Below are 27,477 nucleotides of genomic sequence, written 5' to 3'. Positions count from 1 at the left end.
CTTGAAGTTTCTAAGCAGATATGGAAGGAAACGCTGTGACATATACTCTTACCTTAGGTCTGACGAGCAGAAGTGTCATATCACCCTTGACATTATAAAATTACGACAAATTTGCTTTTTTTCTTAAGAATGGACCAATCATGATCCCAGGGTCCTGGAATCCAGCCCCACGCGTCTCCCTGCTCAGCAGCAAGTCTGCCTGCTTCTTGGTTCCCTCTGCCCCTCCCCACCTTGTGCTCTAATAAATAAAATCTGGGAGGGAAAAATGGATCATGCTTTCCCCAGATTCTCAAAATATCAAGTACAAAAAAACTTTAAAAAAAATCTCTGCTCAACTAAAAGCAATGAAAACAGCTATTATAATTTAATTTCTTTCTTTAATATAGATAATCCAGTTGTGAAAATTAATTTCTAGTTTATCCTTCTGGAAGCCCTAATGACACTCATCGTTTGGACTTAGAAGAACCTGCAAAAATCTGGGTTACGCTTTTCAGACTACAGGAACAGATACAAAAGATAATCAAGGTCATTTAAATCTTACAAAGAGTAGTGTTGCAAAGAGCGTTATATTGAGCATTCACTAAAAGATGTGCTGATTAATTGGAAAACTGAGACAAAAGGTGCTTCCCCGTCAAGAAGGGATTTCAACACTGCTGGCTGTGTCACTCACGGCACAAGCAAGGGTTTTATACATTTTGCAGAAACACTGAATTAAAAAGCCAGGAAGTTTAGGTTCTAATACCAGTTTTATTTGCAACTAATCACATACAAATCACTTATCTATAAAATAATGATTAACATCAATTCTCTAATTCACAAATATATCACGAAACCAAAATTCTTCCCAAGAAAACTTCTTTGTAAACCAAGATATTACTGCTACTTAGCTTTTCCCTAACTCAAAGGTTGAGAATGACAAATTAGAGAATTTGTCACTTGCATACTTTCATTCTGCAGAGAGACAATCTGGTTCAGATCAGCACTGTCCTATTTCAACCTTACAAAACAAAAAGCTATCCACAAGAAGTTACTGGTGAAGAAAAAATTGGCCAAATACACTACTGAGACACAGTTTTGTGTTAAGTACAGTGCTTGTAACAACCCTGCTGTTAAATAGAACAAAACATAGCCTTAAACAACTAAAAGCATGTTTGCCCTTTTGAAGGAACACATACTGTTAGGACAAGCATCTTAGTTCACTAAAAAACATTAAAGAGGAATGTTTTGTAGTATCTTCAGATGGCCAATCAAAATGGCTGAGACAACTTTTTTTTTAACCCTTTGTGTCCCTCTCTCCATTTTCATCCTATAGTATTTCATTAAAAAATTCAGTTCCCCACCTGAGAACACAATCCTCTGTATTCAGCCACCGTGTGAGAAATGTTAGCATTCTACCACTAGAGCATAAACAGAGAAGAGGAATTAGCGTGTTACTGACTGAGGATTTAGGAAGAAAATTCTAACTGGGTATATAGAAAAAACGTTTACACTGTAAGCATCTGGTCGTTTTTCACGGATACGGAGCATGATGACCATAGCCAGTAAACCCTCAAGAGGTAAGCACTTGTATTTAGCAAGGTCAGTTTTGTATGATGTAGTCTCTGTTTCTGAATTCTCCCTTACATAGTGTGACAGAAACAAAGACCGGAGCATGGTTCACAGAGAAACACAGAACAGATACAAATACCCTAATAAAATAACCATGTGTACCACTGCTTAGGGAAATATTTTAGACGAAATATACTTTCACTACTGGCCCCAAATGCCATCATTCACTTATGTTATTTAACTGTAAACTTTTAATACAAAAATACCTTTAAGCTGATAATAACATTTAGTGACTTACAAAACTGACAATATTTCAATGCTACACAAAACAGTTCTATACACAACTTAAAGTTTTAAAGTTCTTTGCTGGCACTTGATTTTATAGTTGATAGACACAATATCTACTGATCTCAATAAAATACTGTTCTTAGCTTACACAGATTTTCAAAACGAATATTATCTCATTAAACAGCAAAGAATAATCACATTTTGCTGACAAATCTAAGATGAACACCAAAACTGTACAGCCAAAGTATTTTAAGAATCACATAAACTTTTTAAGACAATGGATACAAATTTACACAATCGTGTCCAGTGAAAAAGAGGATGATTCCTCTGATTCTGTGAAGCATATATCAAGTATAGATCAAAAACGTGAACCTACAAAGCAAGTTAGTTTCATTTTTTTTTTTTTTTTAAGGTTTTTTGATGACTGGTGACCCTACTAGAACAGATGGAACATTGGTCACTGTTTGCAAATACACATTTTACAGTACAAATTTAAAACTGAAGTTTCTTTTTAAACAGTAGAATCTTGTTTTTGTTTGTTTTTACTTTTAGTCAGCTTACAGCCATGTTGTACATCATTACAAATGAAATCACCAGTCACATTAAACATATGCATTTTTTCTCTTCACAAAAGGGGAGGTAACTGAACAAAAACCTGGCAAACTATATTTAAATTAGAACACATTTTGTAATAACCCACTAGTTTAAAGTTTTGGAACTTTCCAAGGTTTTGGAAAAGACAGACTTTCCAAACCCTACCTGGTAATTCCTATCCAATCAGCTTTCTATTGTGAAAATCAAAATTCAAGTCACAGTACTTGTGGCACAAAACAGAAGATAAGATTTAATAACAGAACACTAAATTAGTATAATCAAACATAAACAAACCCAACAATCAAATCAATACTGGACTTTTAGAACAGTAAATTATTAAATAGGTTGATTTCTTTGAGTGTACAAGTTCCCTAACATTAAATTATGTTAGTATTTCAAACAATACCCTTTCTAAGCCAAACCTGAAATGAATCAACCTGTTGTTGTTGTTTTTTTTTTCCCCAGCAAAGAGAAAGGGTATCTCTTTAAGACACTTTCCAAAGCAGTGAAAACACCTTAGTGTTTCAACCTATCTACAACAAATTCTGCTGATCCTGTGCATTTCACTGAGGTGCTACCTGAACCCACAAATCATCATCAGATAAAGAACTTGAACTTCCTGACTCAGAGTCCAGCTCACTGAATCCACCTAAATCCCATTCAGTGCTAGATTCACTTGGCACATCTTCTTCCTCAGTGAGGAAACTGTGACCAGGTTCAAGGCAGGAAGGATAAACACGAGCTGAGAGGCAAAAGAAGTTAGAATCAAACTGGAAGAGGCCTAAGGTGGTACCTATGTTAATCCACTGGTCCCCCCTAGTGTCATATTCATACACGGTCACCCGGTTCTTCTTCCACTGCGGGGTGCGCGAGGTGATCAGCAACAGTTTTTGGCCGTGATTGATAATGCGGTAGTTGTTGGTCTCCGACACCAAGGGAATATTATTAATCTGCCTCCATTCTCCTCTGACCGGATTGTAGACCTTCATGACTGGGATGTCACAGATGCAGTAGATCTCATCATTGAAGACACACGCTTCCTGAAAGTCATTGCGCTTGAGAGAAACACACTTGAGCCACATATTGTGGCTAGGATCATAGCAGAACATGCGCTTACTGTTGAGGGCATAGAGATAGTTCTGGATTACCATTAGATCGAAGGATATGAAGGAATGGGGTAGTGGAGCCACCAGTGCCCACTGGTTTCTCTGGACACTGTAGCATTCCACTTCCTTCAGCTTAACACCGGTAATGGGGTCTCGCCCACCCAAGATGTAGATGTAGCCATTGAGGTAGGCCACATCCATGCCCTCCCGGCACAGCAGGCGGTCAGCAAGCTGCTGCCAGCTATTCTGGGCTGGCTTGTACACCCAGAGGTCCTTCCTGGGCTGAGCGGCCAGGTAGATGTCATGGTCTGGAGAGACACAGACAGCTAAGGTGGTGACAGTCCTAGTGTGAGCAAGGCAGGTCAGAGGTGACGGCACTTTGTAAATATCGCCGGTGTATGGGTCACAGCACAGAAAGGGATCTCTAGGATGTCCAAAGAAGATCACCATCTTCTTAGCACACACGCCCAGCCTCTGGGGGGGATTTTCTGCTGTGGGCACGACAGAGGAGCTAGAGCTACCACCACCGCTGCTGCTGCTGCTGCTGCTGCAGCCACCGCCACCGCCCCCGCTGCCGCTGCCGCTGCCGCTGCCGCTGCCGCTGCCGCTGCCGCTGCCGCTGCTGCTGCTGCCGCCCCCGCTGCCGCCCCCGCTGCCGCTGCCGCTGCCGCCCACGCTGCTGCTGCCGCCCCCGCCGCTGCTGCCACTGCTGGTCTCTGGCTTCGGCACCAGAGACTTGCACAACTTGTCACCATAGCGCATCTGCAGGGCCCCTTCAATAAGGTCCAGACAGTACTTCTTCACAATGGTGTTGGTCAGCAGCCCTTCCAGGTAATCCTTATTTTCATCTGTGAAGTGCGTCCAGCGGACACACTTGAAGACCTCCGCAGCGCTCGGACCTCGCTCCTTGGGAGCCGCCTCCAACCACTGCACCGCCACATGACACACGGTCTGCTCCAGCTCTATGTTGAGACTATCCAGGCGCAGGATTGACAGCAACTGGGCGAGGGTCAGATCTGCCAGAGTCTCTTCCCGAATCGAGCCCATCTGGCTGAGCTGCTTGAAATTGTGGGCTATAAAGGACTGGGCCTGCGATCGCAGCTTGCGATGGCCGAAGGCATCAGCAAACTTGAAGATGGCAGTGCAGTTGGCCAGGTCAAGGCGGCGGGCTAGGAAGGAGGCACAGGCTTCCCGCACATACTCGAGCTGCAACATGTCAGAGGCCGCGTAAAGGCGTTCCACGTTGGCTTCACTCAAGGACACTCGACCCGTGTAGCAGTAGTCGACCAGCACCTCGAAGGACTCGGCATCCACATCATGCATGGTCACGTTTGCCTGGTGGCTCTCGTACATGCCGCCGGTGAACATGCTCTTGAAGTAGGGACACGCGGCAGCCAGCACGTTACGGTTGCAGGGGAAGAGGCGGCCGGTGCCAGGCCCGCTGCCAGGCGTCACCACCTCGATGGTCACATCGCATAACAGCCGCGCGTCGTAGAAGGACTTCAGCTGTGCCAGGAGGGCTGCAGAATGAGCCGTGTCCTTCAGCTCCTCCGGGCCCGTGAAAAAAGCCGAAACCGTGGGCTTGTGGATTCTCTTGGGCCGCTTGCCGCCGCGAGGACTGGCCAGGCGGCGAGAGCGCGGAGCTTCTTCCCGGGACTGCATGGTGGCGATGGCGGCGGGGTACGAGGGCGAGAATGGGTGCAAGGACCGGGCTCTGGCTCCTCCTCGCCCTCTTCTCGCTGGCGCTAGATCGCGGCGTCTCCGGAGAGACTGCAGCACGGGTCCATTTACCTAATTCAGCCCTGTGCCGCAGTGCCGCCTCCCTTTATAGCGTAGACAGTGTCTGACTCACCCTCCTCCAGTTCCGCGCCCTTTCTCCGCCTCTGCTCGCCTTACAGAACCCGCTGGACGGAACCGAGAGCCGCCACTGCCGCGCTGGCAATACCGGTAGGCGTCCAAGAGAACTACGGCTCCCGAGCTGCCTTTCGCGCCTCAAGGCATGCCGGGGCCCTCCAGACTCAAGGGGATAGGCGGATGGACAGAAGCCGCTGTGCTTGTTGGGAGTAGTAGTTTCGATAATATCGCGAGATTTATCGGCCGTTCATTGTTTCAGCTGACGGAATTAGAAATCGCTAATTTTCTTTCGTTCGGATTTATGGTTTAGAACTTTGGATTTGGAATCCAGATTAGTCCCATATTCTGTATTCGTCGACTATTGGGCTTCGTTCTCAGAACGGTTTTAAAAAAATGTGAATAACGACAATATGTCATAGCGCTGTGTGACGACGACATGAATTGCGTAGGTTAAATAGGATGCTCTGAATGAATATTTGCGGATTAGATTAATAAGGCACTTACGCAGTACCTGTGATGTAAAGGTTAGATAAATTTTAGCTTTTCTTCTACCGTTTATGAAAAATCAAGCGCCCAGTCTGGAGATTATGAGCCTGTAGGAAAAAATTCAAAGCCCTGCAGGTTTCTGCAGAGATTCCACCCTTTCCTCGCCCCCGCATTTAGTAACAGATTTTTTTTTTTTCCTTTTTCAACCATTAGTTTCAGATGTACAATAAGACGGTACAATAATTCTATACATTACTCGATGTTCATTTAGTGTACTCTTGATTCCCTTTACTTCTTTCACCCATTTTCCCCCTCCCCCCGCAACCACCAGTTTGTTCTCTCTATTTAAATCTGCTTGTTGTTGTTTCTGTTCGTCTCTTTTCTTTATTCGTTCATACTTGATTTTATTTTTACGATCAGTTTTAGGTGCTCCAAAATTGAGCAGAATTTTGTAGGGGACCTCCATATACTCCATATACTCCATCTCCTTATAGTTTCTCCTATTATTAACATCTTGCCTTGGGGTGTGTGTTGATACAAGTGATGAACTTAGACTAGTACGTTAATATGAATTAAGGTGGATTGTTCCTATTAGATTTCACTCTGTGTTGTACTGTGGGCACTGAAAAAGGTATGTCATGTATCCACCATTACAATTAGTTTCACTGCTCTGAAAATCCTCTGTGTTCAATCTATTTAAGCCTCCTTCTCCCTGCCCTCCAACTCCCAGAAACCATTGATTTTCTTGCTGTCTAGGTAGTTCTAACTTATCCAGAGTGCCATATAGTTGGAATCATATGATGTGTAGCCTTTTTAAAAACCTTCTTTCACTTAGCAGTATTCATTCCAGTTTCCCCCATGTATTTTCTTCATTAAAAGCTCTTTTCTTTTATCATTCAATAATATTCCATTGCGATTTACACAATTTCCTTATCCATCATCTACTCCATGACATTTCATTTGCTTTGCATTTTTGCCTTTGTGAATAAAGCTGCTATAAACCTCTTGTGCTGGTTTTTGTGTGGACATGTTTTCAATTCATTTCAGTAAATACCACGGAGAGCGATTGCTGGGTCCTAAGGTTAGATCATGTTTAGCTTGTGTAAGGAATTACCAACATATTTTCCAAAGGGGTGGCTATACAGTTTCTACATTCCCCTCAGCAATTAATGCACATTCCTGTTGTTCCACATTCTTCCTAGCATTTGGTGTTGTCAGTGTTTTGAATTTTTGACCTTACAGATTTTAAACTTGCCTCTGGAAAAATTCTAAAGTATATGATAGTATTTTAAACATTCACCGGCATCTGCAGGCCTGTTAAATTTTTATCTCAGAGAGCAGTATATATGGATTATGTCAAATTATGTAAATCAGGAATATAAATAAATGCTTCAGTGGTCTCACAAAGTCAGTATTTCATGTTCAGGAAGCCGTGCAAAAGTATTTCCATTAACCTCTTTTTTTTTTTTTTTCCCATTAACCTCTTAATGTAGTCCAATATAGCACCTTACACTCCCACCTCCAAATCAATGGAAGCAACTGGAATTCTGGTTATTGAGGTTAATTTCAAATAGAAATTTTCCCACAAAGAGACTCTGTTCTACTCAGGATCCTTAGAGCTAGGCATCATACATACTCAACCATCCCTTGAATTAATCTAGTCTGTGCTTTATCAAAATGTTATAAATTTGTACTTATCAACATTGTTTCAGTATACAGCCCTCAAAATAAATTGTGCTCAGTCACTGAGTTTTAACTTCTTCATGTGAGTACTTAGCATCATTTGGTTTCATTTGCTTTTCACAAAATGTAAAGTCTTAGACACTGTGCTCTCAGGCCTGCAGGAGCATTGTTCAATAGAATTTTCTGTGATGATGAAAATGTTCTGTATCTACAAGCCAAAGAGAGAAGCCTAGAACAGATCCTTGCCTCAGAGGCTTCAGAGGTGCTAACCCTGCTGACATCCTCATCTTGGACTTAAAAAGGAGGAGATGATAAATTTAAACGTTACTTGCCTTTGTTTACATCTTTTTCTGTCTCACTAGCACCTCTCACTACAAAGTATGACTTAGTGCTTAGTTCCACAGGTCCACTCATCTTTCTGGGAAGAGATTTTCTCCCCCAAATGCGTCACCCTCGAAGTTCCTTACTCTGTACCTATGTACATTTGCCTTTTTATGACTCATTGAACACTTTTTTTTTTCCTCTCATAAAAAGGTCCACATACTTAAATACAAACTGTTAACTATAATACCTGACTCCCTTTGGGGAGTTCACTCCTCTGACCAGGCCAAGTCTAGGAGGCCATACCTTTGGAAATAGAAATACATCCTTCCATGCCACTCCCAAGATTACCAGGAATACTTAAAACTAGAAGCTCTCCAAAAATTTCACCCTAGAATTCAAGGCTTTGTTGACACATCTTGTAATAATAATCCACCCCTACCTGCCGTGAAGAATCTTAATGGTAAGGGATACTGATTAGTTTAACATTTGTGAGCAATAAACTAGCTAAACCCAGTTTCCTCTAGTTCCTAACCCCAATGCCTTCTGGCCTATATGCAATCCAACACCACTCACTTCACAGTTATCAACTTGTGTTCTGCTCCCCCTTCACCCCCACCATACCCCTTTACCCTGATTCAAATATCTTTTTGGCCATCAGATGGAAGAGAAAAAAAAAAATCAACAATACACATGGACTGCCATGCCTCAGGGGTTTCCTGAAGCCAGTAATTATTTCTCTCCGACTCTCTGCAAACCTGAGAAATTTAACCTTTCCCTGTAATTCTCTCCTTATCCGTCATGCAGATAACTGTCTTCTCTGCTCATCTGATTTTAACAACTTGTTTATCACAAGCATTTGCCCACAACAGACATAAGGTTTCTAAAAACACAATGCAATGATTCAGCCTCCTCAAGAGCAGTAGCTAGGACACATTACCTCCAGTGACGGGAAGACTCTGTCCCCTGAATGTCTTAACACCATCATTAATTTCCCTTTCCCTGAGACCAAAAGGCAACTCTGAGGATTTCAAGGATTAGCTGGCTAATTGCTAGAACATTCAACTAGCTTTTTTGTTGTTGTCTCTCCCTTGCATGCCATGACTAAGAAAACAATGCCGTTCTCCCTAATTGGGACTCTCCTTCCACGGCAGCATTTGAAAACCTCCCTATCTGTTTCTCCCACTTTTAGACTCTCCATTTGCTCATTACCCTTTTCCCTTCTTTTACAACAAAAGAAGGACATTCATTTCCTTGTTTTCAGGATGGTTAGAAGCTTTTCTTTGCAAACAGGCTACTGCCACAACTGTAGCTAAGCTGCCACCGGAAAGAATTTTCCCCACTCTGGAATCCCTTTGTTCCTCTCTAGTGACAGAGAAATGAACTTCAATGGTAAGGTTATTCAGGATATTTGACAAGTAACCACACAGCTACGAAAATTTCTCGCTTTTCTCTACCTCTCTCAATCCTCGGGGAAAAGCAAAGCAAAACAAAACCGAGCAAAACAAACACAATGGCTCTCTTACAGTCAAACAAATGTGTTGTTGTTTTTTAATTCATTTGTTTGAAGGCGCCCTTAATTTGACCAATCCAATGCCTGTCCTTAAACACTGCTAATGTCTTATTAGAGACACTCATTCGTCATCAGCAGGCCAGGTTGCCTTTGCCACCCCAGCCCTTGCATGATCGTCAAACTGGAGATTTCATCTTCTGCAAAGACAGCACCAAAAGACCAATCTTGATTCTACGTGGAAGGGATCTTACACCGTGTCTTACACGCCAAGACCGTTACAAAACTATAAGGGTTATGACACGTACTTCATATCTCACCATTAAAAAATGCAAGACCAGGGGCGCCTGGGTGGCTCAGTGGGTTAAAGCCTCTGCCTTCGGCTCAGGTCATGGTCCCAGGGTTCTGGGATCGAGCCCAGCATCGGGCTCTCTGTTCGGCGGGGAGCCTGCTTCCTCCTCCTCCTCTCTCTCTCTGCCTGCCTCTCTGCCTACTTGTGATCTCTGTCTGTCAAATAAATAAATAAAATCTTAAAAAAAAAATGCAAGACCAGTCTGGTTTCACGTATAAGGAGCTTGGAATCCACCACTCTGCCTAGCAACAAGTAAAAAGGCTGAACAGGCTGAAAATCAACAACTCTTCTTGGATTCAGAAACGAGAGGAAAACACAGGGCAAACAGCTGCTCAAGACTGAAGAGACAGGGGAGTACAGAGAGTCGTGGCTTACCGGAGCAGATACCCAGAGCTGAAACCGCAGCGGGAACCAGGGCCAAGGTGGAAAAACTGGAAATATGCTGGAGGCATTGCTGAGGGTTCAGTGTGGGCACCTCTAGAGTCAATGACTCCAGAGGACCCCGTCATGGGGGGGGGGCATTCGGTGGGCACAATACTGGGGGATTTACTTCCAGGACCTTGACCAGTCTTCACAGCGAACATAGGGAAAAAGCCCCTTATACTTCTGAAGGCAGCCCTTTTAAGATACATCAGAGCCCTCTGTTCCTAACAAGGATTGTTTTCAGGAGAAACTAGTTAGTCAGAGCCTCACCTGCTGGGGTCTTATCAGAGCCTCACTGACCTCAATGAAGAGAACTACCCAACACCTGCCCACTCTATCCAAATCCTCTCTGACCCGGGGGAGGGAAAACAATTTGAACAACAAGCTCACATTTCAGAGGTATAAGCTCACTGAAAGACCTAGTCATAGATCCCGTCTCCTTGGCCTACACCTCGCCTCCACGTTACTACGGGCCTCCTTAAAACAGTTCCTTTTACCTAGCACATCGTGTCTGGCTATAAAGAAAGAAAGGTAAAGATTTGAAGCGACAGAGCAAATGTATTGTTTAATTTTGTTTTTAAGATTTTATTTATTTAGTGGCACCTTGGTGGCTCAGTGGGTTAAGCCTCTGCCTTCGGCTCAGGTCATGATCTCAGAGTCCTGGAATTGAGCTCCTTGTCAGGCTCTCTGCTCAGTGGGGAGCCTGCTTCCCCCTCTCTCTCTGCCTGCCTCTGCCCACTTGTGATCTGTCTCTCAAATAAATAAATAAAATCTTAAAAAAAATTTAAAAAAATATTTTATTTATTTATTAGAGAGAGAGACGGGGAGAAAGAGCAAGAGAGGAGGGGCAGAGGGAGAAGCAGACTCCCTGCCTAGATGGGAACCTGATGCAGGATCTGGTCTGAGGACGCTGGGATCATGACCTGAGCTGAAGCAGAAGCTTAACCGACTGAGCCACCCAGGTGCCCAGGTGTATTTTTTTTTTATATTGAATGCTTTTTTTTTTTTTTTTGCACTTGAGTGTAGTTTACAATATAGTATTTTCTTAACTTAAAATACTGTTGGCCCATATTGTTAGTTCTAGGTATCTAGAGAAAATGTATTTAATAAGATAATTTGAAGAGACAAGAGCAAGCACCAGAACCAGACATGGCAGGGCTGTTGGAATGATCAGACTGGGGACTGAAAACAACTATGCCAAGTCCTCCAAGGATAAAGTAGACAGCATGCAAAAACTGACTGGGCAGTCTCAGCAGAGAAATGAAATCCTAAGGAAAAAACAGAAAGGAATGATAGAAGTTCCAGCTCAAGATGGTGATATTAGAAGATTCTGAACTCACCTTCTCCCCTGGACAGACTGAATGTAGAGCTATATTTGGAACAGTTTCTTCTGGGAAAAAAATAAAAAATGATGGACTGACCCCTCTAAACTGGGTAAATGAGAGGGAAACCACATGGAACTGGTAAGAAAGGCTGAGAACAATCTTGCCATAAATCCCTAAAGGGAGAACTTCACACACAATCTCAAGGGAACTCAGGAACCCAGACCTTCTCCATAGGGAGTGAAGGGTTCATACCCTACAGTGGGCACCCCACTTTTTAAGACTACCAACTGAGGGGCGCCTGGGTGGTTCAGTGGGTTAAAGCCTCTGCCTTCAACTCAGGTCATGATCTCAGGGTCCTGGGATTTAGCCCCACATGGGGCTTTCTGCTCAGCGGGGAGTCTGCTTCCCTCTCCCCACTGCCTGTCTCTTCGCCTCCTTGTGACCTCTGTCTGTCAAATAAATAAAATCTTAAAAGAAAGAAAAAAAAAAAGACTACCAACTGAGAGATGGGCCCCCAAACATCTGGCTTTGAAGACCATCACGGCTGCCATCCACAAGACCCAAAGGGTTACAGGAACTGAGGAATACTATTTTATTTTTAGATGTATTTATTTATTTATTTGAGAAAGAGCACAAATACAAGTGGAGGAGAGGGAGGGGGAGTAGCAGACTCCCCGCTGAGCAGGAAGCCCTATCTGGAGTTCCGTCCTAGGACCCTGAGATCACGACCTGAGCCAAAGGCAGACAATTAACTGACTGAGCCACCCAGGCACGCCCTGAGGAATGGTTCTTAAAGGGCTCACATGCCATTCACCCTTCCAGGGGCCCAGGGCAGAAGCAGCCCTTTGGAAAACACCTAGACTTTATTGGAAAGAGATTTAGTTGCTGATTTTAAAGCATTGGTCAGAGGGGCAGGAGCCTGATGAAATACTCTCCAGGGAGGGAGGCTAGTGCTCTCCCTCTGCCTTGCTGGAGCCAGCACGCACCATTTTTCCCTCTTTCCAGCAGGTGCCATCATTATGGTCCACTAGGTGGAACCTATGGAAATTAATAAAAGGAAAACTCGTTTAGAATGGTGTTAGGAGGCCCGAGGGAGAGGACTCAGCCCTACCACTCCTAGTCAGTCCCAGGGGATACACTATTTTATTTACTCTCCCAGCAGGAGGAAGGAAGGTTTGGGGGGGCTGGGGGAGCGGGGAGGGTTTCAACAGTCGAGGCAATAAGAGACAATCACAACTTATCCAGTGAAAATTCACTATACTTCCAGCTCTTGGTTTATGCCAATGGACGTTTTGTTTATGACAGCCCCTCCCTACTCCTCCCTTTCCTCTAAAGAAGAGTTTCCTCTCTCTTTGTTCTCCCGATTTGCCTATAGTTTTAACCTAGAGGGCTTGTCCTCGATTGCAGTTCTGTGCCATTCCTGGAAAAAACAAAACAAAACAAAAAACCCTACTATCTTTTGCAGTTAACTTAACTGGCAGTTTTATTGTCAAGGTTAATAGCTCACTCCACCTTGCTAAAGCCAGCTCACTCCACCTTGCTAAAGCCAGCAGACGCCATCTCTTTTTCCCCTTTTCATTTTTTCCCTCTTCCTCTTTGTTGGTTTGCTTGCCTGATCACCTGGCTGTGGGGGCCAGAGGGGCTTGCATTCCTGGGTCCCAAGGGACTGTAACAACCAAAGAGATGGTTGTCGGCCGACTCCCTCTCCCAGGGCACTGCACAGAGAGCAGACTAAAACACACGCCCAGGCTTTCTGAGGAAGAGGCCTCTTTGCTTGGTCTGGGAGCTGTGACCTAAGGACGCGGCTGGCCGCTGGTCTGGCACATTTAGAGGGACCTATGGAGCTATCCCCAGGGAGCAGAGGCCCGGGGACTCAGTGTTTGTGCTTTCCTTCTGCCCCCGCCCTCCAGCTCACTGGTTTCTTCCAGAAAGAACCTTAAACACTTGTCTGGTGCCCTCATTTTTGCAGCTACAGCCAGGGAGCACCACTCCCCCCGCCACCCGGCCATTGCCTGGCTCCAGGGGCCAACAGGCCTTACCACTGTGGATCCCACAGGACTGTAACCAACCGAGAAAGAGTTCTTAAACAGCTATGATCCCCAGCAAGAGGCAGCAGACTCAGGAGCTCAGTCGTTCAGTGACAGAGGCCTTGCCATAGTTGCAGCCTGAGGGCCAGGCCTCTAATTAAATGTACATCTGAGAGCTGACTGTAAACCTTTCCTGAGCCTACAGACAGCAGGCACTGTCTTTCCGCTCCCCCACCCACCACCCCCAGCACCTCAGAGAGGAGCTCTTACATGTTTCTGGTATCCAGCATTTACTTCAGGTACCTGGCTTTGGAGGCCAGTAGGGTTTGTGGTCCTGGTTTCCATGGGACTGTAAAAATTGGACAGATGGCTTTTAGCAGCCTACTACCCTCAGGGCACTGCACACACAGCAGTCTGAAACACGGAAAAAAAAATTAACTAGAAGTAAAATTGATGGGGCACCTGGCTGGCTCAGTTGGTAGAGCCTGTGACTCAATCTCAGGGTCATGAGTTCAAGCCCCATGTTGGGTGTAGAGCTTACTTAAAAAAGAAGAAGAAGAGGAAGAAGGAGAAGAAGAAGAAATAAAATTGATATGCCAAGAGAAAAAAGAGTATATAAAATCATATAAAATTCATTTGAGTACCTATTAGTAATTGATAGGTCCAGCGGGCAGAAAATTAGTAAGGACATATAGTAGTACTCTCTTATGCATGGTTTTGTTTTTGATGGTTTCATTTTTTTTTTTTAAGATTTTATTTATTTATTTGACAGAGAGAGAAAGATCACAAATAGGCAGAGAGGCAGGCAGAGGTGGAGGGGAAAGCAGACTCCCTGCTGAGCAGAGAGCCTGATGCGGGGCTGGATCCCAGGACCCTGAGATCATGACCTGAGCTGAAGGCAGAAGCTCAACCCACTGAGCCACCCAGGCGTCCCGATGGTTTAATTTTTTTAAAAAAGGATTATTTATTTGCCAGAGAGAGAGTGCACAAGTAGGCAGAGCAACAGGCAGAGGCAGAGGGGAAAACAGGCTCCCTGCTGAGTGGAGAGCAGGATTCGGGGCTCGGTTCTGGGACCCTGGGATCATGACCTGATCTGAAGGCAGAGGCTTAACTTGTGGAGCCACCCAGGCACCCCTTTCCATGGGTTCAGTTACCTGAAGTTAACTGTGGGGTCTGGAAGCAGATGAGCTTCCTTCTGACGTACTGTCAGAGGCTCAGTAGGAGCCTTGCATGATACCACAATGCCTTTGTTATTCATCTCACGTCATCTCCTCACGTACACATTTTATCATCTTACATCCTGGGAGGAAGGACGAGCACAGCACAGTAAGATATTTTGAGAGAAAGATCACATTCATATAGCTGTCATTACAGTATATTGTTATAACGTTCTAGCTTATTGTTATGAGTCTCTTACTGTGCCAAATATATGAGTTCAGCTTTATCATAGGTGGGGATGTATAGGAAAAACACAGTCTCCATAGGTTCGGGAGTATCTACTTGTTCAGGCATCCACCAGGCAGCTCCGAACATATCCACCGTGAATAAGGGAGGACGATTTTAGTTGAACTGAACGGCACCATCCATAGGCTGGATCTAAACTGACATTTGACATTTGAAGAACGCTACATTGGCAACCGCAGCATATACATTCCTCTCAAATTCACATGGAACATTCACCAAGATAGACCACATTCCGGGCTATAAAACACACCTTAACACATAGCAAAAAGAATAGAAATCATGTAAAGCATGCTCTCAGACCACATGAAATTAAACTAGACATCAGTAACAAAAAAATAACTGGAGAACACCAAGATGTGTCAGTAAGGATTAAACAACTCACGTCTTTCCTACCACCCCTCAATTTTACTGGAGCATGATTCACAAATAAAAATGACATATATTAAGATTATACAACATGATTTTTTAAGGTGTATAACATGATGATTTCAGATCTTTTGTGTAATGATTACCACAATTAAGTTAATTAATCCATTCATCACTTGACATTCTTACCTTTAAAAAAATAATCTTTTTTTGTCATGAGGTCATTTAAGATCTACTCTTAGAAGATTTCAAGTACGCAATACAGTGTTACTAACTATAGTCACCATGCTGTATGTTAGACACCTGGGACTGACTCATTTTATAACTGAAATTTCATACCCTTTGACCAACCTCTCCCTATTTCTTCATCCCTTGTCTCTGACAACCTCCATATATTCTCTGGTTTTATGAGTTTGAGATTTTTACATTCCACATGTAAGTGATCAGCATTTGGCTCTCTGTGCCTGGCTTATTTCACTTAGCATAATATCCTCCAGGTTCATTCACGTTGTTGCAAAAGGTAGGATTTCCTTCTTTTAATGGCTGAAAAATATTCCATTATACACGTATAGCACATTTCCTTTATTCACCCACCAATGGATACTTAGGCTGTAGCCATATCTTGGCTCTTGTGAATAATGCTGTAATGAACATGGGAGTGTGGTTATGTCTTCGAGATATTTATTTCATTTTCATTGGATATATATATATACCAGAAGTGGGATTATTGGACTATACAGTAGTTCTATTTTTAATTTCTTGAGGAATCTCCATATAGTTTTACATATGGCTACACCAACTTTAATTCCCACCAATAGTGCTGAACGTTTCTCTTTTCTTCACATTCTGGTTATTCCCAACATTGCTATCTTGCAGAAACCCAGCGTCAGATGCTTAACTGACTGAGCCACCCAGGTTCCCCATCTCTTGTCTTTTTGATACTATCATCCTAATAGGTATGAGGTGATACCTCATTGTGGTTTTGATTCTTTTTTCCTGATGATTAAGTTAATTACGATGACTAGAAGTGGTAATGTAATGTAATGTTAGCTGTGGACTTGTCATATATGGCTTTTATTATGTGAGCCAAATCTAAATTCTAAGCCAAATCTGTAGAAAGCTTTTATCATGAAATAATCTTCAGTTTTGTTAAATGTTTTTTAGCATCGAGATAATCATGTGATTTTAATCCTTCATTTTGTTAATGTGATGAATCACATTTATTGATTTGCTTATGTTAAGCCAAACTTGAATCACAGGGATAAATCCCTCCTGATTATGGGGTGTTTTTCTAGTCTCTTTTATTTATTTCTTCTACAATCTTTCTTCTTTTCTTCTCCTGTTACTGAATTTTGTTTCCTCTTTTTTTAGTTCCTTGACATGTAACGTTTGGTTGTTTATTTGAGACTTTCTTTTTTCTTAATGTAGACATTTATTGCTCTAAACTTAGAATGGCTTTTGCCGTATCTCACAAGTTTTTTCTTGTTGTTTCTCTTCTCATTTGTTTCAAAATATTTTGGCTTTTCCTTTGTTCTTCTTTGACCCACTAGTAGTTCAGAAGTATGCTGTTTAATTTTCACATACTTGTGAATTTTCCAAATTAACCTCCTGTTATTGATATCTAGTTTCATAATATTGTGGTAAGGATAGATACTTGATAGCATTTCAATATTTTTTATTTTATTTTTTAAAGATTTTATTTATTTATTTGACAGAGAGAGAGAGAGATCACAAATAGGCAGAGAGACAGATGGGATGGGGGGGTGCGGAGAAGCAGGCTCCCCGCTGAGCAGAGAGCCTGATGCAGGACTCAATCCTAGGACCCTGGGATCATGACCTGAGCCAAAGGCAAAGGCTTAAACCACTGAGCCACGCAGGCACCCAATATTTTTTATTTTTATTTTATTTTATTTTTTTTAATATTTTATTTATTTGACAGAGAGAGAGAATCACAAGTAGGCAGAGAGGCAAGCAGAGAGAGAGGAGGAAGCAGGCTCTCTGAGAGCCTGATGCAGGGCTCGATCCCAGGACCCTGAGATCATGACCTGAGCCGAAGGCAGAGGCTTAACCCACTGAGCCACCCAGGCACCCCCCAATATTTTTTATTTTTAAGAGTTACTTTGTGGCCTAGCGTATGATCTGTCCTAGAGAATGTTCTATGTGCACATGAAAAGAATGTGTATTTTGCTGGTATTAGATGGAACATTTTTGTCTATTGAATCCATTTGGTATAATATTGTTTACATTTGCTATTTTACTTATTTTCTGTCTGGGTGATCTATCCATTGTTGACAGTGGAGTATTAAAATCTTGTACAATTATTTCATTGCTGTTCTTTTCTTCTTTTATCTGTGTTAGTATTTGCTTTATATATTTAGGTGCTCCTATGTTGAGTGTATAAATATTGATAATTATCATATCCTCTTGATGAACTGATCCTTTTATCCATTTAATGACCTTATTTGTCTCTTGTTACCCTCTTTCACAGCAAGTCTATTTTGTCTGATGTAAGTGTAGGTATCCCTGCTCACTTTTGGTTGACATTTTCTTGGGATATCTTTCTCCATACCTTCAGTTTTCCCCTATGTGTGTCCTTTTTTTTTTTTTTTAAGGTTTTATTTATTTATTTGGTAGACAGTGATCACAAGTAGGCAGAGAGGCAGGCAGAGAGAGAGGAGGAAGCAGGCTCCCTGCTGAGCAAAGAGCCTGATGCGGGGCTCGATCCCAGGACCCTGGGATCATGACCTGAGCCGAAGGCAGAGGCTTTAACCCACTGAGCCACCCAGGCTCCCCTCCCCTATATGTGTCCTTGAAGCTAAAGTGAGTCTCCTGCAGGTAGCACATCATTGGAATTTGTTTTATACCGATTCAATCTTTCTATAGTATTTGTTTGGAGCATTTATTTATGTTTAAGTAATTTTTTAAGAAGATTTATTTATATATTTGAGAGAAAGTCAGTGTGTATGAGCAGGGGGAGGGGCAGAGGAAGAGGGAGAAAGAGAATCTCAAGCAGGCTACCTGCTGAACACAGAGCCCTTTGTGGGTTCAGTCATGACCTGAACCAAATCAGGAGTCTGACACTTAACCAACTGAGCGCCCTGGGGAACTCAGTTAAGTAGTTTTTGGTATGTAAGGACTTAACTACTGCAGTCTTATTGTTTTCTGACTTTTGTATTTCCTTAATTCTTTACATCCTCTCTCGCCGTTTTTCTTTGTGATGAATGACTTTTTTCTTAATCGTTTGTGCCATCTACTACATGTTTTTGCTTTGTGGCTACCTATGAGCTTACATAAAATATTTTATAGTTATGACATCCAATTTTAAGCTGATAAAAACTTCAGCTGCTTACAAAACTCTGTGCTTTTCCCCCTACACCCTCATTTTAGGTTATTGGTATTACAATATACATTTTTATAATATTGTGATCCATTATCAAATTATTATGTCGTTATTTTTAATACATTAATTTTTAAAGCTTTTAAACTAGAATTGAAAGTAATTTATGCACCACTATTACAACATTAGAAAATTCTGATGTGGACTGCTTATGTTTATCATTGAGTTTTATATATTTAGGTGCTTTTCACTGTTTTTCATTGTTGATTTCATTTCCATTTCACTGTAAAGAACTCTACCATTTCTTGTAAGGCAGGTCAGATGGTGACCTGCTTTTCCAGGTCAAGCTTTTGCTTGTTTGGGAGTTCTCTGTTTTTCTGGACAGTTTTCTGGGAATAGTATTCTTATTTAACAAGTTTTTTGCTTCAACATTTTGAATATGTCATCAGACACTCTCATGGGCTGCAAGATTTTTACTGAGAAATCTGCTCATATTTATGGGACTTCTTGTATATAATTAATCAGTTGTTGCTTTCAAAAATTCTCTATTTTTGACTTTTAATAATTTAATTATAATGTGTCTTGGTGATCTTTTCAGGGTCATACGATTTGAAGGCATTTGGGACTCATAAGCCCAGATGTCCATTACTCACCCTGAATTTGGGAAGTTTTCAGCCAGCATTTTTTTTTTAACTTTTTTTACTAATATATTTTTGTTAAATTTCTTTGTCATTTTTTTTTTTCCTGCAAGACTGGGTGTTGATACCACTGTTGTAGTTTAACTTCAGTCCCAAATTCCATGAAAGAGAAATCAGTAGTAAAGTTTTAGAGGGGAGGGAGGGAGGCAGGCCAGGGAGTAAACAGAGTTTGACTAGAAAAAAAGAAGAGGGTGTGTATAGTGGGAATTCCCAGGCAAGGCCATTCCTTGGAAGATGGGGTTGGCAGACAGCTTGCCTCATGCAGGGGTGGGAAGAAAGATCCCCTGTTGGGTCCCCCTCTTCCTAGAGTTTCCTGTCCTTAGAGGAAAGTTATTAACAGGAATCAACCACAACCTCAAACAGGGTTCTCTACCCACCTCTCACCCTGGTTTGACTCTCACCTCTACTCTGCCTGGGAAGTGTGTGAGAGATTGGCTTCCTTTGATGCGTCTTTCTGTTGAAGATGCTGATGTGATGGGGGAAGGGAGATAAACCCACTTAGAGACTACTAAACTTGTCACAGTCTCTGCTCCTCTGTGAGTTCCTGTTATCTAGGCTGGTTGCATTTCCCAGAAATGCCTCCCCCCATCCCCATAACCCAACTACCAGAGTTTTGGAGAGTGGGGTCCTAGCTCAAGTGCCTCTAACCCTGTGCAGTAGGAAGGTCTTCCTTAGGCCCCTTAGATATCTAATCAAAGGCTATAAGTGAGTCCAAACCAACCAAATAAACTTTTGGGGAAGAGAGAAGGATGGGAGAGGTCAGTGGGTAGACATGACTGCATTGGACTTCTTCTTTCCTTCACACATTGCTATTGAGACAGGCCATTGTTTTTTTTTTTTTTAAGTAGACTTTCTGTCCTCTGTCTCTCTCTCCACTCTTTCCAGGACCCTTGCGATGAGGAATGCAGTGCTACAGCACGATCATTGCACTGGTTGCTGTGAGTTCTTCCCTTCGTCTTTGTTTCTAGTTGACCCCATTTTGTGTAACTCTGCCAATTCCCCCCAGTGTTCCGTGTGAAGTGGGATACACGTAAGCATTCCTAATGGAATGCTGGACAAGCTGGGTATCAACCTCAGGCTCTCTTTTCTCCACTGGAGAAACCATGGACCCAGGGGAACCCTGTCAGTGGGGCAGTGTGCCAGCCTGAAGGAAGGGCAAATTGGTCAAAGTGAATCCACCCCTCTTAGTCTTCTAATCTGGCTTCTCCCATTTTTTGTTATTCAAGGGGTGCTTCATCCACACCCCTGGATTCTGATTTTTCACACTGATGTTATTTTCTGTGAATAGTTGCTTGTTAGTCCCTTAGTAATGAGGACCAAAACCCAGGACTTCCTTTTCTGCCGTCTTGTTTTCACAGTCTAAGTACTGGCATTGACTCAAATGTGATTTAATAATCTTTCAACTGAGGAAAAAAAATGAGTAAAAGTAAATGAATACTTTCTTTACAGAAGAATATCAACTAATAAGCATAGGAAGAAAGATGGAGTTAGAAAGTCACCATTTATCATGTCATTATAAGAGTTGAGTCAGGCAATGATTGTTAGCAGATGCTAAAATCATGAGATAAAAGTTTTGGAGTAATTCTTTACAGAGAATGAGTTACACTCAAATTCATCATCTTTGAGATAAGCAATGTTTATCATCCTGCAGTTGCTGCAGATCAGAAATCCAGGAGGGATTTAGCTGGTGGTTCTGGCTCAACTTCACTCATGACCTATTGACCAGGACTGCATTCATCTCAAAACTCCACTTGTGGTTTAAGATCTGCTTCATTATCAGTCTTCAGGTCCTTAAGAATTGTTGGAATGAGGGCCTCAGATGCTCCCCATGCCATACTACCCCAGCATGAGTGATGAGAACGAGAGATAAGGAGAGAGGTGGAAAATACTTAAGTTTTAGTTCATAACCCAAGCTTGGAGGAGACATCCCACCTCCACTGTTTTATCTTGTTGTTAGCAGAGAGGCTGTAAGTTCAGTCCGCACTCAAGGGGAGGAGCTTACACAAGTACATAGCATGTGCAGAGAGCATGCTCTGGGGTAACCTCAGAAGCTGCCTATCACATCAAGGAACCAAATATTCATATGATGCCACAGATTGCATACTAATTATTAATGGAAAATGAATAATTACAATAAAGAGATAGGACTGTTATCTTAGTCTCCCATCCAAGTACTAACCAGGCCTGACCCTGCTTAGCTTCCGAGATCAGATGAGATCAGGCGCGTTGTGGTATGGCCATAGACATGACTGTTATCTTAGTGATGAAACTTAGCGTCACTAATAGTGAGACTTCTTGGATGATGCCCTTACAGATGTGACACAATAGGAACTTCTCAACATTACCTGTGAAAATCTTGTCCAATGCTTTTAACTTGAATCTAATCATTAGGCCTAATTTAATTTATAATACATCAAGGGGATGGATGAAATTTACTAGATTATTCGGGATATGACATAGAAATAAAACAAATAGGATATACATATATATTAAGAGATTTATTAATAAGGAACTGGCTCATGCAAATATGGGGGCTAGTAAGTCTCAGGATCTTCTCTCTACAAGTCTGAAACCCAGGGTAGCTGGTGGTGTATGTAGTTCCAGTTGGACTCAAGGTATTAGAGAAAAACAGGAGCAACCATTGGTGCAAGTCCTATTATGGGCGCAGAAGACCAATGTCCCAGTTCAGTCAGGGCAGAGTGAATTATTCCTTCCTCTGCCTTTTTACTCTATTCAGGTCCTTGATGGATTGGATAATTCCCACCGGCATGGGAAAGGCCATCTGCTTTACTCAGCTACCAACTCAAATGCAAATCTCCTCTGGAAACATCCTCACAGACACACCCAGAAATAATGTTTAACCAAATATCCAGGCACCTTGTGATCCCCTCAAGTTGACACGTAAAATTAAACATCACAATTACCAATACCTAAGAAGGGAGCCAGACAAATCCAGAATGTAGACCATTCTAAATAAACCATTTTGCTGGATTGTTAAAAAATCAATGCCATGTGGAAAGAAAGAGCAATTAATCTAGAAAATAAAACCATACAACCAAATGCAATGCATGAGTCCTAATTCGATTCTGGACTGGACAAAATGAATATATGTGTATATATATACAGTAGACCCTTGAACAATGCAGAGCTCAGGGGTGCTGACTTCCCACACAGTTGAAAATCTACATATAACTTTTGACTTCCCCCCCAAAACATGAGTACTAATAGCCTACACTGTCCTGAAGCCTTATCAATAATGTGGACAGTCAATTAACAAATATTTTGTATGTCATATGTATTATATGCTGTATTATTACAATAAAGTAAGCTAGAGAAAATAAAATGTTATTTTTAAAAAGATCTTATTTATTTCTTTGACAGAGAGAGAGAGATCACAAGTAGGCAGAGAGAGGGGCGGAAGCAGGCTTCCTGCCGAGGAGAAAGCCTGATGCGGGTCTTGATCTGAGGACCCTGAGACCATGACCTGAGCTGAAGGCAGAGGCTTTAATCCACTGAGCCACCCAGGCACCCCAAAAAGAAAATGTTATTAAGAAAATCATAAGGAAAATACATTTACAGTACTGTACTTTAAAAAATCCAGGCAAAAGTGGGCCCATGCAGTTCAAATCTATGTTGCTTAAAGGTCAACTGTGTTTACACACACACATATGAAAAGGGAAGGGGAAGAGGAGGGAGTATAGGGAAAGAAGAAAAGCAAATGTGGAAAAAAAATATTAATAGTCAGTAAATCTATGTGTGGCATATATAATGTTCACTGAAGGAGTCTTTAAACTTTTCTGTATGCTTGAAATTTTTCAAAATAAAAATTTGGTGAAAATATCTCTCATCCAAATAATTCCACTGGGCTTAAAATAGTTTCAGCTAGTCTTTTCTGGCATATATTTCCTCTCTGGGAAATGCCTAAAATAATAGTTTCTCTTACTTGCTCAAAATCATTCCTCAGGACAATTACTACATACATAATGCCACATTGTTGTGCAGTTATTTTTATAAGAACTGACTTGGAAGCTCCTGAAGGAAAGAACTGGGTTTTATTTTCATCCTGCCATTTCTATAAACCTACATAGTAGACTACTCTTATTAGACCATCTGCTGCTGCTCATTCAATTAAGGCAAAGAAAAACAAGAATTAGAAGCTAAGCACAGAAGTAGAGATAACCCCACACTGTAAATATGGTTTTTTCATTGCAGAACTCATTCAAATCTCAAAGGACCTTATAGCTTCTTTCCTCCCTATTATTGAGTGGCTCAGATTCTTCATAATTTGTAAATATTCCTTTGAAATAAAAGCGGCCCTCTTCTTCTCAACTCGATCTACAGATTCAAGCAATTCCATCCAACTTAGCCAGCAACTTGTTTCGTGAATAATGACAAACTGATTTTCCCGGGAGTGACATTCGCATCATGCCAGTGCGGACATTCCCCTTTCAAACAACTGAAGAGACATCCATCCATAAGCAAAAATGCCTCTGTAGGAGGCCCTGTGGGACCCAGCACTGCTTGCTGGGGGATCTTGGGGTACTCTCCCCCTCCGTGCATGCAATAATATCCAGACAGCCCTCAGAAGGGGCTGCAGAAAGAGGAAACACCAGCGAATCTGCCTCAGAGCCTCCAGGCTGCAACTGGGGGAAAACCTGGAGAATGCTGACTTGGGCAGAAACCCATGGATAACAGAGGCCTTGTAGAAGTCCTGCCTTCCAAGGGGGGATTTGAACACTCTGTTGCAGTAGGAATAAATAAATAAATAAAATGATCAGCTTGGACACACCGGAGAGAATAAGAACATTTCCAGTGCCACCAGTCCCCCAAGGTAACACTGCATGGGATGGCAATGGCCATCCCCATGGGAAAAGAGAGAGCAGTGAATAAATGCCAGGCTTCTCTTGCTGTGAGGTACACTGCCCAAGAAACCCGTTTCTCGCTAGGAGCACCAGAGTACTAAGGCAGGGCCTCCGTGACTCCAGGGAGCAAGATTGGGAAAGATGCAGATAAGAATATCTAAGGGCATTAAAGGAATACATTTCTTGTTGACTGTACTCAGGATTTCAGCAGGAATTCCACCCTTAAGACTCTGGAAAAAACCTCACCCTAGGATCCCCTACTGGGTCCACAGGAACCACCAATGCCTTATGTGCTAAACCTACACTTGCCCCAAATCTGCGGCTGGCTCTTTAGATGTGCTCCTGAGTGTGATGGTGAGAATGAGCTTTCCAGTAAACGGAGTATCTCAGACAAAATAGATAAGTTCTGTGACCAAGGGGAAAAGCACAGTCTTGAACTGTGGAAAAAAAAAAAAAAGAAAGGTTTCTAGAAACTAGCCTGGTGAGTTTTAAGAACCAGAGAAGACATAACAGCTTAAGAAATATATCATAAGAGGGAGTAAGAAGTATGGAGTTGTATCCATACAAGGTCAGAGAAAAACCCAGATAGAACAGGACCAACAAATAACATATCCATCCTGAAGGTAAGTTGCAAAGATTTGAGAATTTCCTGCTGCTTTTAATATGAAAGCAGCAATGCAAAACAACAAGGAATATAAAGAATCAAGGAAACACATCATCAAAATCAATCAAATGAACAAACAAAAAAACAGGCCTCCAACAACCGAACTCAAAGGCACAGAACTTCGTGATCTGATAAAGAATTAAATATAGCTATTTTGAGGGAATGTGAATGAGCTACAAGAAAACACAGAAACACAATTCAATAAAAGGAGTAAAATGAAACATGAAAAAAATGAGATATTTAAAAGAGGTAGAACGAAACAGATATTTTGGAGCTGAAAAAAAAAATCAGTGAATAAAATTTAAAAATGTGATAGAGAATATCTACGGCATAGTAGACCAAATGGAAGAGAAAATAAATGATGTAGAAGATAAGAATTTTGAAGTAAGCTCATCAATGGAAAACAAAGAATAAACAACAAAAGAAATGTAGAAAGCCTATGTGGTAGGTAGGACTCTATCAAATGTAGAAATATTAGAATAATCAAGAGTTCCAGAAGGAGAATAGTGGGGGAAGGTAGGGAAAGAGGACTTCAACTGCCTCCAGTTGTTCTCAGTCTGTACTTTCTAATCGATTAAGTTCTTCTCTCCAGCTTATCTTTTAACTCAGGCAAAAGACCTGGCAGCCACAGCATCCCGTGACAAGTAGCAAAATTGCCCCCTCAAGGAATAAACACCCCACATGATTGACCCCAAGACAATGATCAACCTGACCTTTACTAACCAGCTGCAAGTCCCCACCAAACTTTATCCCACATTTTTCTTATATAAACCCGGAGGTATTTCCAGCATTCTGGAGACAGCCTTTGAGTTGCTAGTCTGCTATTTTCCCAGGGCTGGCCTCATCAAAATACATTCCTTTCTTGTTTCACCACCACTGGTCTCTCTGCCTTTGGATGTGTCAGGGGTGAATGGCTAAATGTCATCTGTTGGGACCCCCAGAGCCAGGTGCTCATACACCCTTTGGCCCTGGTTTCAGGGACAGAAAGTTGATTTAAGGAAATAACAGCTGAGTACTTTCCAATTATGGAAAGAGAAGTAGATGTCCAAGTACATGATGATAATAGATCATCCCATTACCTCAATGAAAAACAAACTGTCCAAGACACACTATACTAAAACTGTCAAAAGTGAAAGATTGGAGGAGCCTAGAAAGACAGAAAAATAGGAGAATCCTAAGCTCACCTTGTCCCACAGATGCACCTAGGTAAGTCACTTCAGTGCAACTAACCCAGACAACACCCCAAAGACTGGTAGAACAGACTCCCCATAGTCGATTGTGGAGAAGAGGCTGCATCTAAAAGAGTAGGAGGGGTGGCAGTAGAGATGAACCAAATTCTCCTGTGAGACTAACCACAAATAGGAGGGACACCAGAGGCACAGAGAAGGGAGAGAGATAGACCCTACATCCGCCCCCCCAATAACAGGGGACCTGCATTGGGAAGTTGAGTCCCCACAATATTTGGCTTTGAAATCCAGTAGGGGTTAACTTTAAGAATTTGTATAATCAGTGAGGCTTAACTTGGGGTACTTAAGAGATGAACAGGCTCAGCTTGGGAAGAGCCAGAAGATGATAAGAAACTGAGTTCCTGCCCTTAAAGAGGGAACATAAGAAACAACCCCTCCTAGATACAACATAGAAACAGCAGTTTGAAAGGATCTTGGGGTATACAGAAGGAAATTTATTTACTAATCTCAGAACATGTGCAGGATAGTCAGGGATCTTTAGGAGACTTCTCCAAGAACAAAAGAGCTGATGAGTGTCATTTCTTCCCCACTCCCACCACCTAGCCTAAATAGCCAGACACAGCAGGAATCAGCTTGAACACTCTCCACCTAGCTTGCTAACACCATGTGCCCCCACTCCCTTATGCTTCTGTAGATCTTCCCACTCCAATGTGCCCACCCAGCAGGAGCTCCTCCAAAGTGCTCCTGATGTGTCTCATTATGCAAGCAGCAATGATAGCCAAGAGCAGGGCTCCAAAGTGACTCCTGCCCTGGCAAGAGGGGAAGACAACTGCATACACCAGTTCCACCGCAGCTCCAGCAGCTGGCTGGGGCAGACTTCTGGGTAGACCCAACTACAAACATGAATTGGCCCCAGCCTGACCTCTGAACAGCACAGGGAATGGATCTTGCTCCCAAGGGGCAAAATGGGCCACTGCAGCCTGCTGTACTGAAGACAACTGTAACTCAGCCACAATAGTAGGACACACAAAACACCCATAGGAGACACCAGGTACCTGAAGTACCTGGTTCTGCTGAGCAGGAGACATTACACCGCAGGGCTCTACAGGACCTCTTCTTCATAAGGCCACTTCTTTCAAGAGCAGGAAAGGTAGCTAACATGCTGATACATAGAAATAAACACAGAGAATTAAATAAAATGAGACAGAGAAATATGCCCTAAATGAAAGAACAGGACAAAATCACAGCAAAAGAGCTAAACAAACCGAGATAAACAATATGCCTGATTGATAATTTAAAGTAATGGTCATAAAGGCATTCATCGGACTTGAGAAGAGTGGAGGACCTTGGCAAGCCCTTTAATAGAGAAAATGTAAAAGAGA

General features: G+C 42.3%; 1 protein-coding gene across 1 annotated transcript; it reads right to left on the bottom strand.

Moving 5' to 3' along the window:
• Positions 1–727: 727 nt before the first annotated feature.
• Positions 728–5,585, bottom strand: LOC132002565 (kelch repeat and BTB domain-containing protein 6). Its single transcript, XM_059377626.1, has one exon. It carries the CDS (start codon positions 5,196–5,198, stop codon positions 2,994–2,996), a length of 2,205 nt encoding a protein of 734 aa, XP_059233609.1. The 5' UTR covers positions 5,199–5,585; the 3' UTR covers positions 728–2,993.
• Between the last annotated feature and the right edge of the window lie 21,892 nt (positions 5,586–27,477).

Source organism: Mustela nigripes, chromosome 15 (genome assembly GCF_022355385.1).
Source record: "Mustela nigripes isolate SB6536 chromosome 15, MUSNIG.SB6536, whole genome shotgun sequence".
Taxonomy (NCBI): Eukaryota; Metazoa; Chordata; class Mammalia; order Carnivora; family Mustelidae; genus Mustela; species Mustela nigripes.
Note: the sequence above shows the minus strand (reverse complement) of the source record. Positions and strands in the feature narration are given on the sequence as shown.